The 13091-nt window shown below is 48.0% G+C and overlaps 1 protein-coding gene across 1 annotated transcript; it reads right to left on the reverse strand.

Moving 5' to 3' along the window:
• Positions 1-1721: 1721 nt before the first annotated feature.
• Positions 1722-11583, reverse strand: LOC145526649 (histone-lysine N-methyltransferase PRDM9-like). The gene is made up of 6 exons (XM_081542852.1): positions 11407-11583; positions 7913-7980; positions 6275-6468; positions 4373-4593; positions 2263-2316; positions 1722-1784 (listed from the first exon to the last, which is right to left on the reverse strand). Exons 1-6 carry the CDS (start codon positions 11581-11583, stop codon positions 1722-1724), a joined length of 777 nt encoding a protein of 258 aa, XP_081398978.1.
• Between the last annotated feature and the right edge of the window lie 1508 nt (positions 11584-13091).

Raw genomic sequence — 13091 nt, forward strand, 5'->3', positions numbered from 1 at the left:
CTAAGTTCATCTTTGTTTGCATTTGGGCATGGATTTTTCAAAGCAGTTTCTTAAATACTGGAAATAATGATTGTTGGATCCCAAGGTGAGGTTTGTTTAGCTTCGGAGAAAACTGCCCAACTGTGTTACAAAGTGGCTATGCATGCAGCCTACCAGCAGTGAGGGGGCATTCCTGCTGTTCCTCAGCCTCCAGTAATTGGTATTGTCATATATTTAGAATTTACAGTCCTAATAATATGTGTGATGTGATATCTCATGATTTTAATTTGTAATTCCCTAATGGTGTATGATGTTGAGCATGTTTTTGTTTTTGACTATCTGTATATCTTTTTTTGGCTGGGTGTCTGTTCAGATCTTTATTCGTTTTTTATGGGGTTGTTCAAGAGGTCTTTGTCTATTTTGAGTCCAAATCCTTCATCAGATATGAGTTTTGCAAATACTTCTCTCCCAGATTGTGGCTTGTCTTTTGATTTTCTGAATAAGATCTTTAAGAATCAGTTCAGTTCAGTTCAGTCGCTCAATCTTGTCTGACTCTTTGTGGCCCCATGTACTGCAGCACACCAGGCCTCCCTGTCCATCACCAACTCCCGGAGTTTACTCAAACTCATGTCGATTGAGTCAGTGATGCCATCCAACCATCTCATCCTCTGTCATCCCCTTCTCCTCCCACCTCCAATCTTTCCCAGCATCAGGGTCTTTTCAAATGAGTCAGCTCTTGGCATCAGGTGGCCAAAGGATTGGAGTTTCAGCTTCAGCATCAGTCCTTCCAATAAATATTTCAGGACTGATTTCCTTTTGGATGGACTGGTTCGTGCTCCTTGAAGACTACTGGACTCTCAAGAGCCTTCTCCAACACCACAGTTGAAAAGCATCAATTCTTTGGTGCTCAGCTTTCCTTATAGTCCAACTCTCACATCCGTACATGACTAGTGGAAAAACCATAGCCTTGACTAGATGGATCTTTGTTGGCAAAGTAATGTCTCTGCTTTTTAATATGCTAGGTTGGTCATAACTTTTCTTCTAAGGAGAAAGCATCTTAATTTCATGGCTGCAGTAGTTGTGCATGGGCTTAGTTGCTCCATGGTAGGTGGGATCTTCCCAGATCAGGGATTGAACCCATGTCTCCTGCATTGGCAGGTGGATTCTTAACCACCAAGGAAGTCATTCCCCTCCCTCCTTCCTGCCAACCTCCTCCTTTAAAAAAAGACTAAAAGCAACCTGTTTAGTAAGTTTTCAGGGGTCTTAGCTCTGAGGTCAGCGTCTGTGATGTCATTCTCCCAAAGGCTTCAGATACCGGTTGGGCTCATGAGTCTGGCAACCAGGGTGGGTCTGGTGGCTGAAGACAGGCTTGGCCTCTGGACCTCTGCCCTCACCGACTCACGTAGGGTCCCCGAGCCCTGGCAGCCAAGCAGAGCGGCGCACAGGTGGGGCTGGTACAGCCGTGGGGCCGCTGCAGTCAGAGTGGAGCCTGCGGTGGAGGCAGCTGGCTCTCCGTTCCCGTGACTGCTGCTGTCCTGTGTGCCCGTGCAGGGCAGTCATGGTGTCAGGTGAGGCCTGGCCGCTGTCGTGGGGACAGGATGGGACCTCAGACAGCTCACATCCCCACCCCACTCCCCCACTTAGATCGTGGCTTGTGGCTGCTGTCAGCTCCCTGGGCTGGGAGGCTTGGGTAAAGCACCAGTCCCATTGCTCAAGGTCAGCTGAGACCCCAAGCTCTGGGGTCACACACCGTCCCCGCCACCATGCAGGTCGTCCCACTTCTGTGAGGGAGGGCCTGTGCGGGGCTGTGGGTGATGGGGGATTTGGGGGTGTTGTGGGCTGGCCCAGGAGCCAGCTTTTTGAGGGGAAGAGAGGGGAGCAGAGGGGAGGGAGAAGCTATGAATTGCTCAGGCTCCCAGGGGATTCCAGGCCCAGCTCCGGTGGGAGGTGCAGGTGAGAAGCCCCTGCAAGTTGCTCGGTCCCCACCGTATTTCAGTTGAAGCCCCTCTGCCTGCACCACCCTTAACTCTCCCTCCCGCGGCCCCTGCCTAAAGCTGCAGAAGATGGGGAATCTATATGGCTTTCCTTCCTGTAGGGAAATCAAGCCACAGACAAACGTGTTCCTTTGAGAAAGCATGAAAGAAACGAGAAAATAATAGTGGGTGGTTATTACTGACATGGTTCATGTAGAGACGCTTCAGAAGCCTGGCACAGGGAGGGAACTGAGGGCCATCGCCCCCAGTCCTGGAGTTTGCACCCTCCGCCCCCTGCCCCATGGCCCACTCTCCCCTTGGTGTCTTCTGGTGACTGGGCGGACTTCAGCCTCCTAAACACATCCTGGAAGGATGAGGCCAGGGCAGAGGTCATTCACAGAGGGGAAGGTGTGGTCGACTCTTTAGAACGCCATTGTCTCCACTCTCTGTCGGAACTCAGTTCTGGGTCTAAGCAAGAGTAGCTTCCTGATGGGGTCCCCACCTTCACTCACCGGGGGGCCTTTGTGTCCACTTTGTCCCTTCGTGCAGCCTGGTCACCCCTGGGACCCGTGCTGTGCGTATCTGCTCTGCTCACCCCGGGTCCATCAGACTTCACTCATAAAAGGGACGTGTAAGGATGAACTATTCCATAGTTAAGAATTTCAAGGTCATGACACCGTTGGCCAGAGCATGTGGACACAGGTACGAGGCCCGTGCATAGAGAAGCCACTGTGTGGGCTTTGAGGACCCTCCGTGTGGGGGTGGGATGGGGGCCGGACAGGGACTTCCTTCACACGCGGCTCCAGGCTCTGTTCTTGGCAGGCGGACGACTGTCGGCACTGCCTGTCTGTGGAGGGGCTATGGGGCTGCCCAGCTCAGCAGGAACGGCAGTGGTGGGAAGGGAGGTCACCCTCCCTTAGCATCCCTGACCTCACACCCACTCCTCAGGGCAGCCAAGTGCCTAAATGGCCCCTTCCTCATCTAGTTCTGAAAACCTGGAAGGTGTGGGGGCTGAAGGACATGCAGAAAACAAAATTCTGTAAAGCAATTATCCTTCAATTAAAAAATAAGAAAAAGTTAAAGAAAAAAACACAAAGAACAGCAAAGGTGGGGCTTGCCTTCTCATCCAGCCTCTGCCAGATTCTCCCTGTGCTCATGCATCAGACTAAAATGCTGCTGACTCCACCGCGTATCACAGATAAGAACAGAGACACAGAGAGGCTGAGCATCTTGCCCCAGGTCACAGAGCTGCTGAGGGCAGGGCTGAGAACTGGATCCCTGTGGTTGAATCTGGAGTCCAGATGCTGTGATGACCCTGAGGGAGTGGCAAAGACCAGATGGTCCAGGCTGAGCAAGGCACACATACACACACACACACATGCATGAGGCCTTCACCTTTGAGGCCACAGAAGTCAGAGGAAACCAGAGGGCAACCAGGAGAGGCCAAAGGAAAGTCGAGGTCTATAAGGAGGAGAGACCACACTTCCCAGGAGGCCGAGAAATTCTCTTCCCTGGTGAGTCTGTCTCAAACCCTAGATTCCTCTTCCTGGACCCAAGAACCGACTGTCCCATGACCTAACTGAGTTGGCTCCAGAATTATGCCTTCCCAGGGGTTCAGCTACCACTGGACCCCACTGCTCTCAGTAATAAGCGGTGAATAAGTATGTAGTCTGGGCTTCAGATTTGTTTGGAGACAAAATTTATTAGGAGTACAAAAAACCACGAAGGCAATTGGCATGAACATCTCCAGAACACTTAAGAAACCCTCTGCTGTTTATCTACTTCCTCTCCTGTCATGAAAGTGGAAGGTCTATTTAATCAATTAATTCTGTGTTTATCACACTCTTTCTTTAAAATGTTTATTTATGTATTTATTTATTCGGCTGCACTACGTCTTAGTTGCAGCATGTGGGAGTTAGTTCCCCAATCAGGTATTGAACATGGGTCTCTGCATTGGAATCTTGGCTACTAGACCACCTGGGAAGTCTCTCCTCATACTCTTGGGGACAGTAACAGGTCATAGACCACCTCCTCTGAGGCCCCCTTAGAGCTGAGGCATGGGGTGGCTGCAATAATCCTCCTGTGGCTAAGATGTGGTTTGTTGGTCATGACTCACTCACACCCCCTGCACACATAGGCTTCTCCCCTGTGTGTGTCCTCTGGTTTGTGATGAGACTTGACCTATCCTTGGAGACTTGCCCACACTCTCTGTATTTGGCTTTTATAATCCCTGAGACCCCTGCCCCCATGAATAATTTGCCTGTGTCCTCTGGATTCAGTTTCTGGCTTGTGCTGGGCTCTTCTGTCATTCTCTCATGCACCCCAGAACCCCCTATTTGTCCTCTGGGTGAGTAGGAAGAGGCCCTTGAAATCCTCTTCAGCCTTATGCTTTTCAGCAAAGGTTGGGGCCTTTTCTTTGCCTCGTGACCCTCAGGTTTGTCACTCGGGCTGTGTGGATCGGAATATCGCTGCTGCTGATTTTGATTCCTTGGGCAGAGATCCTCTGCTTGGAGGTGGTCTCTTTCAGATGGTCTCAGGAGCGTCTGAGAGGGGTGACTGTGTTGGACGCGTTCGCTGAAGAATTTCTGACTGGAGAAGGCCAGAGAGCAGGAGGCACGTGGGTGGATCTTGGGCTTCGGTTCTCCTGAAAGAGGAAGCTTTTGGTCAGGTAGCTGGTTTGCCATGGCAAGGCCTGCCCACTAATCATCTTAGGGTTGACAGCTCACGATTTGTCTGCCATCAAGTGTGTCTTTACAGTCCACTTTTCCATTCCATTCTTATTCTCTACATCTAGAGAAATCCAGGAAGCTTGTGTGAAGGGCCTTTTCTACACATCACCCAGACTAGGGACCTTCCAGCAGCATCGGAGGCAGCGTCTCTCCTGAGAGAGGTGGATCTGCAGGGATCTTTCCCTGCATGTAAGTATCTGAAAAGTCATGTCACCGTGGCCACAGGTGTTTTACCCTACTGAGAGATAAGACTCTTGATGACTTAGGTGGAATCTTCCTGAGTGGCTCCCTGTGAGGGGAGAGAGTCTATTAAGTTAGGGGGGCCTGGCCTGGAGCTCTCTGCATATGGGAGGCAGCACAGGGGGTGGTTAGAGCAGGTGTGAGTAAAGGTGACTTTGCAGCTCCTGGTTCAAAGAGCAGCTTTTGTGCCGATCTCTGCAGGAAGTGGGTTTCAGACTGGACGAGACCGAGTGGCCTAGTTCCCACTGACAACAGATCTCTGGCTCCTGCTGCCCTAACTGGTTCACAAATTGCTCCTCTCTCAGTTTTCCATAAATCAGAAAATAAAGACATGTCCTTTCTCAAGCCTCACCAGTATTCATACCTCATTTATTTCATTCAGTCTTAGTCCATTTAACATGCACTAGGAATTCCTGTTTAAAAATACACCTCCAGCCAGACTCCTCACACCCTCACTCCCGTGCATCTTCAGCCAGCCCACTCTCCCTTCATGTCTGAGAGTGAACTGACTTCTGAGGAGACTCCCCGCTGCCGTCTTTTCCCAAAAATGAGCCAAAGCATCGTCACAGAACAGAGAACATGCCGCTTGCAGCTGAAAGCCGCACGGTTGTTCTGTGTCACCCAGGAAGACCCCTGGGGCCTGCACGTGGACACGGGCCCTGAGGTTTCTGTGTCCCGTCCAGCTCCTTTCTTGCCCTCTGTGCTTCCTCCTGCGACCACCGGCATGGCCTCTCGTCCCGGCCCTGGGGCTGCGGCACTGGCTGCTCCCCTGCCTGAATCCTTTCCCAGGGGTGTTATCTCTGCTGAGACCCTGCCCCACCATCCTGCGCCACACCCCACCCTCTGCTCACGCTGATCCGAGGCAGTTTTCCTGCGCTGTTTTCCTCAGAGCACCAGCCCCTGTCTGGTATGAAGCCCGTGCTGCCCCAGGGCAGTGGTTCTGTCTGTTTCGGTGCGTGGAGCCCTGTCTGGCACAGAGTATGAGCTCACGTGACAACAAACTGAAACAGTGACTGAATGCAAATCACTGTACACGTGTCGCTTAGAAATGGGAGGAAATGAGGGAGAAACAGGGAGAGGTGAGAGGGCGGGTCGGTGCTGGGAAACGTGCTGTTTGTCTCTGAGCCGTTCAGCAGAAGGTGATGTGGCATAGTTTTTGCGTGAAATATTGAAAAGTAGAACTAACATTTTTAATATAGAAATCTTTTCTAACAGTCATATGAAATGAATCAAATTCTGAGGCATTTTAATTGCGACTTGACTGACCGTAGACTGAATTGTACTCTGCTTCGGAATCGGACCAGGGAGGCTCCCCAGGATGGGCTGGGGCCCTGGAAGAGGGGTGGCGCTCACCTCTCCCGGCCGCGAGCTCGCTCTTCCCCCTGCTGTCCCACTTGATGCCGAGGTCCTGGCCATACTCCTCCCCATACCAGACCAGCAGCTCACAGCCCGGCCTGACCACCTGGCAGGTTCGGTAGAAGATCTGCCCGTGATACTGGAAGGCCACCAGGTTCTGCTCCTCGTCGTCCTGGGCACAGTTCACGTACCTGGGGTCGAGGCCGGGAGAGGGAAAGAAACCTCAGGTGACGAGTGCCCTCCACGGTCGGACCATGCCCAGCTCCTTGCCTTCAGGCTCTGAGGCCGCTGTGGCTCCCACCGCCCCTCATGGGGACCTTCTGTTCACACCTTCGACCAGGCCGTATGAATTCCTATTTCCAGATCCTGTTTCTGGTCCTCTTCCTGGCTGGAATGCTTTTCTCTCCTTACCTAATTAGCCATTTTCCAGAGCCCAGTTCCAGACTCGTCTCCACCTGGACTGTCCATGAGGCTGGTGACCTCCAGCTCCCCTAAACTCTAAATTAAGTTCTCTTTCATTCCACAGGACTTGGTGCTTCTAGGCTAACACACAGCCCTCAGCGCTCACCCCAGCCTGCCTTCTCTCTCGAGGCTTTTCTTCAATCTCCCCACGTGTAGCCAGGGTCCTATTTACTTGCCTACCCTCTCCCATCGAAACTTGGAGAGTGCTCTGACATAGCTTGAGACCCAGAACAGTAATAGTTCATTCACTTTCTGCCTGCCCTGATGAAAGGAGAGGCCCTCAGAGAATGGCCATGCTCACGGCCATCCTGCCCCTCATTCCTTCCCAGGCCTCAGGGCTCACTTCTCACTGGAACCAAGCCTGGGGAGCTTGTTGCCCACATGGGCTCAAGGTCTCCCATGTTAGGTTATCCTGGCACTGTGCAGTTACTCAAAGATAGAAAAATTCAAGTTCAGTTCAGTTCAGTCGCTCAGTCGTGTCCGACTCCTTGCGACCCCATGAATCGCAGCACGCCAGGCCTCCCTGTCCACCACCAACTCCTAGAGTTTACCCAAACCCATGTCCATCGAGTCGGTGATGCCATCCAACCATCTCATCCTCTGTCGTCCCCTTCTCCTCCTGTCCCCAATCCTTCCCAGCATCAGGGTCTTTTCCAGTGAGTCAACTCTTCGCATGAGGTGGCCAAAGTATTGGAGTTTCAGCTTCAACATCAGTGTTTCCAATGAACAACCAGGACTGATCTCCTTTAGGATGGACTGGTTGGATCTTCTTGCAGTTCCTAAAATCAATTGGCTAATGTCTCTCTGCAGTATGTTCTCCAAAAGGACATGGGTTGTGTGATCTGCTTCAGTAATGAAGTTCACTGTCTAAACTGAAACATAAAGTGCTTGGTAAGTGTCAATTAAGTGAGTTAAACTGTCCCTGGTGAATCTAGACTCCTCAAGTTGTTTTCAAGTCCCCCAGTTTTGTTCAGCATATAGACTTGTGTTTTGAGGGCACATGCTATATTTTTAGTTCTTTCTTTCTAATGTCTTTTGAAATGAGAGAGTGTGATATGGAGGGAAAAGAGGAAAGAAGATGTGAAAGCTATTGAGGGAGACAGGTTGAGAAATAAAGGGGTGTGGGCTTGAGGGAAGAGCGACATCTACAAACTGCAGACTCACTGCACTCACCTCATCCAGTTGGCCAAAGACATGTCCTTTCCATCCACATACTCATAGCAGTTTCTCCCTTTGGTGATCTGAGTGTCAGAAAAAGAGTTACAAGTTTTCTTCTCTCTTTTTTATTTGGTAGGAAGCAATAGAAGAACTATTTCTCTCTGCTGTCATTGGTGCTCTTCAGCCTGCATGGATTCAACTGCTTTCATCAAGAGGCTCTTTAGTTCTTCCTCCCTTTCTGCCATAAGGCTGGTGTCATCTGCATATCTGAGGTTATTGATATTTCTCCCGGCAATTTTGATTCCAGCTTGTGCTTCATCCAGCCCAGCATTTCTCAGGATGTACTCTGCATATAAGTTAAATAAGCAGGGTGACAATATAAAGTCTTGACATATTCTTTTTCCTATTTGGAACCAGTCTGTTGTTCCATGTCCAGTTCTAACTGTTGCTTCCTGACGTGCATACAGATTTCTCAAGAGGCAGGTCAGGTGGTGTGGTATTCCTATCTCTTTCAGAATTTTCCCCAGTTTATTGTGATCCACACAGTGAAAGGCTTTGGCATAGTCAATAAAGCAGAAATAGATATTTTTCTGGAACTCTCTTGCTTTTTCCTTGATCTAGTGGATGTTGGCAATTTGGTCTCTGGTTCCTCCGCCTTTTCTAAATCCAGCTTGAATATCTGGAAGTTCACAGTTCATGTATTGTTGAAGCCTGGCTTGGAGAATTTTGAGCATTACTTTACTAGCGTATGAGATGAGTGCAATCGTGCGGCAGTTTGAACATTCTTTGTCATTGCCTTTCTTTGGGACTGGAATGAAAACTGACCAAACCACCTAGATGTTTTCAATTGCATATGCTAAAAGAACCAGCTTTGCAGTTTCCAAGAGAAAAAGTGTCAATGTAACCAATTTTCTCTGAAGTCCAAGGAATATCATGGCCATCCTGCATCAAAAAGTCATCTTTCCTTTATGTAGTCATCTTTTCATGCCTAAATTGTAGACCAAATAGTGCTCAAATTGACTCTGCTATCAGGGGCAGGTCAGCTGATAAAAAGCTTAGATTGTCCCTCTGGAGGGAAGTGAGACCTTGGTCCCATCAGAAGAATCTGAGGGCCCAAGGGAATTTGCAGGAGTGGGGAAAGCTTGGTCCATCCTACATGTACCATAATCTTAAAATAATGCTTATTTACTTTACCGAAGTAAAAAAAAGATGATAAAAACAAATATAAATCACTGAAAGGTAAAGAAAGTCATAATCTGTGATCGAAAGCTGCATTCTAAGAAAACTGTGTTCTCTTAACCTAGAGACTAGGCTAAATTCCAGTCTGGTACCAGTTTACCAGATAACAAACAAAAAAGTTGTTTACGGGTAAGCTTAGAAAAGTCTTTTCCATATATCTTGAAGTAGCAGTATTTTTGCAAAGGCATCCGTGCGAAATCATAGAAGGCATGTTTAAAACCTGATTAAATTGAAATTGACAAAGTAATCTGGTCATTGCTGTGACTTGAAACACTTTAATATGATAACTAGAATTATAACTGACAGCCTTTTACCAGAACATATCAGATGTTCATGAATGTCACATAATTTCTAGGTTATCTATATTAGTATCATCAACCATACAATGTAACTTGAGAAGATTCATCACTCCTTCTGACAACACTTCCCATGTAGTTTAACAGGCCAAATGAACTCAGGTTGTTTAATATCTCTCTTTGGGAGGTCTCAGGGGCCCTTTGAAGCATCCCAAAGTTAGCTAGAAGTCAATTATTTAGGAAGGTTTGTTCATAAATATCCAAAGGGTTTATAACAGTCAGGTAGGAATCACATAAGTCACTGTGAAACAATACTTAGCCACTTAGCCAAAGTTAACAAAAGATTTCAAAGGTAAACCTAGAACAGATCACTTAAGAGGTAAAGAAACTTAAAATCCATCAGCAAAGGCAGTTCAACATCTCAGGAAAACTTGTACTACGCACAAAGCTCTTTTCTGGGGGCCCACTTTCCATAAAACCTCCTTATCCCTTTGTGTACACATTCCTTTGCTTCTCCCATCCTGAAACTGCCACCTGTAAGTCAGAACTACTTCTTTTTCCTTCATAAAATGTGATTTCATTCCTCATACCTTCTTTAATAACAAGACATACATTTTCCTTAAGCAACCAAGAACTGACTTTTATATTGGCATTCTATAGATTGGTGAACATACGTATCAGTGATACTATCTAAAAAAAATTTTGCTTTCTTATAGTGAACATCTCAGGATGGCACCAGACACTATTCATGGATAGTCAAACATCTCTTTAGTTTCTGTGTAAGAGGAAGGTCCTGTCAAGTAGTGAATGTTTCAGAACCTTAATTTATTTGGAAATGACCTAGCTATTCAATACACTGTCATCACTTAGTTTAGCACAACAATAGAAATTCAGGTAACCAAAATCTGGAGAAACTATTGTAAATTCAGTTCAGTTCAGTTGCTCAGTCGTGTCTGACTCTTTGCGACCCCATGGACTGCAGGATAACAGGCTTCCCTGTCCATCACCAACTCCCTGGGCTTGCTCAAACTCATGTCCATCGAGTCAGTGACGCCATCCAACCATCTTATCCTCTGTCCTCCCCTTCTCCTTTGCCTTCAATCAAGACTATTATAGACAGATATTTTAAAGCATAATTATTTTTAATAGTTTATCTAAAAGCTCATATCGCATTTACATTTTTTAGGAGTTTTTTGTTTGTTTGTTTTTAGAGGTACTTTCTTTGTTGACAAGCTTGTGACAGATATAACAATATAGCAATATTTAACTTATAATTTAACTTATAGTAATCCTAGACACTATAGAAATTTTATGCTTAATGTTAATGACTCTTAGACATGTCTATATTAGAGTAGCAAAAAAAAAAAATACTAGATATTTAATATTGACTATTTCCCAGTTCACATGAATCTAAAATTCATTTAGGTCAATTTTTTCCTGTATTTAGAACTGTTTGATTTGTAAGGGCTTCCTTTTCTTTAGATTATTTAAATAAGAACTCACAACTTCAGCAATATTATCAAAAAACAGAAGACTCACACTGAGACATACATAAATCCACACAGCCAGACAGACAGATCTTGTAGTTTTCCGCCTAGATTTAAAATATCTCTTTGACCTCCTTTTTGGGGGGGGGAGGGGGGCTTGAAGTTCTCATTTGCCCAAGGCTGAGATCTCAGGCAAAGTGGGCAGTGTTTTTCAAGGAAAGGGTTAACTTCAAGCTTTGCCCTAGGCAGGCCTTTTAACAAGCTAATTGTTCTTAATTGCATATGCAAAACAACCAGCTTTACAATTTCCAAGAAATTTTTTTTTTTTAACCAATTTTCTCTGGTTCTATAGAATATCATGGCCATCCTAGGTCAGGTCATCTTTCCTTTCTGTAGTGATAGTTTTATCCCTGAATTATAGACAGATCAGCGGATAGAAAGCTCGGGTTGTCTCGGTGGGGTGGATTTGCTCGCTGATGGATTTCACCTGGCGGCAGTAGCGAGGCCCGCGGGCCTCTCCTGGGAGCGGGCGTTTGGGCGGAGCATACCTGGCCGCGTCGGGGGCGGAGCGCGCCTCCTCCGAGCTCCTAGGCTGTGTGTCTCGGGTCTCAGGGGTCTCCATTGCGGCTGGGAACGCCCATTTCGTGGGCTCCTGGGTCCGCATCGATTGACATCCGGTGAGCGGAGCGGAGGGGTGCGGACCACAGGTAAGGGAACTGCGGCTCTGGCGCGGGGCGGAGTAGGGAACCGCGTATTCCGCCCTGTCTGTTGGCACAGTCTCGGAGCCCCCTAACCTGGCGGTGGCAGAAAGGCCTCGCCAGTGGGGTCAAAGCCTTTACCACTTTACCCCGTCGCCTAAAGCTCAGACCCACGTGGTTTTCCCAAGCAGCCTAGTGCCTGCAGCGAGGTCCCCAGGAAGTCCAAGGGATTTATCCTGCCTGGTGATTTCACCTGCTGGGACTCCACAACCCTTCCGCTGGCCGGCTGGCCCAGCCCTGCTTCCGGCAGTTTGCAGCCCAGCGGGCCCTTGACCACCTTCTGGGATGGGAAAGGGAGGGGTCCACGAATTGCACCCTAGAAACTTATTAGGGTGCATGGATTTAAAAGCCTGGCGGCCACCCAGGCGGAAAAGAAGGGAGGAGGGCACCTGGCTGCCCTTTCATGGTGGCATCTGTGGCTGTCCTGCTGAGAGGGGGCCTTTCCATGGGGACCCTGTGCAATAAGTGTGGTGTTTTGGAACTGAATAATTAGAACGTGTAAAATTTTTAAATTATGTGGTGCTTTAATTAAAAAAACACAAAAGCTCCAAGTTTTTTGCAAATTGAGGTCTAAAAATTGAAGGCCTATTTTCCTTCCACTGTGGCATTCTATGAAGAAATGTGCGTGTTTTTCAGAAAAGAGTCAGAAAAGTGAGGGAAACAGAAAACCCAGAGGTGCCCCTGTAGTTTGGTGAAGGCCTTAGGAAGTCACTCATAAATGCTGCTGGCTGTCAGGAGGCAGTCTCTTCCTGTGGCTGATGGGCACAGAGCTCTGAAGGCTTGTCCTTTGCATGGATGTTCTTGTTTATGGAAATCCAACTCGGAGCCATCTCCTGATATGTAAGAATTTCCCAGACTAGACCCCTAGGCAAATCCCGCAGGGCCAGGGACTCCTTCCTTTATTGTACTTGTCTGTTTGAAAAGCAGCAATGCCATATTTTTCTGTAAATCTGGTCTATCATCCCGGGCTTGGAGTATTTCCCATCCCTCTCAATAGCCTTGGGTTCCAGGAATGAATTATAGTCAGTTGTCCATGATTTTACAGATGAGGAAACTGAGACCCAGAGAGGGCGGAGGACGGTCCAAGGGAGAATGTGATATCCTTCCGGGAACCCTGGCTCCGGGGTTTGTAATGAGCCTCCTCCCCAGCATGTGTCAAGTGCCGTCCGTTTCCCGTGCGCTCTGTTTCTATTTCTGTTCCCTGGTGGCTCAGTTGGTAAAGAGTCTGCCTGCAATGCGGAGACCCGGGTTCAATCCCTGGGTCGGGAAGATCTCCTGGAGAAGGAAATGACAGCCCACTCCAGTATTCCTGGCTGAAGAATTCAATGGACTGAGGAGTCTTGTGGGCTACAGTCCATAGGGTCACAAAGGGTTGGCTGAGTGAGCGAACACTTGTTTCTATTATTATTTCATC

The sequence above is a fragment of the Giraffa tippelskirchi genome, chromosome 11 (genome assembly GCF_054371585.1).
Source record: "Giraffa tippelskirchi isolate mGirTip1 chromosome 11, T2T-mGirTip1v1.2.pri, whole genome shotgun sequence".
NCBI classification, from domain to species: Eukaryota; Metazoa; Chordata; class Mammalia; order Artiodactyla; family Giraffidae; genus Giraffa; species Giraffa tippelskirchi.

Excerpts from the sequence above, each read along its gene's own strand:
- LOC145526649 (XM_081542852.1), bottom strand. The coding sequence starts at position 11,583 with ATGCGGACCCAGGAGCCCACGAAATGGGCGTTCCCAGCCGCAATGGAG. Across the intron at positions 4,594-6,274 it reads CGAGCTCGCGGCCGGGAGAG|AACCGAAGCCCAAGATCCAC; the intron begins GTGAGCGCCACC and ends CTCTTTCAGGAG. Across the intron at positions 1,785-2,262 it reads CAGAAGACACCAAGGGGAGA|CCCCGCACAGGCCCTCCCTC; the intron begins GTGGGCCATGGG and ends CATCACCCACAG.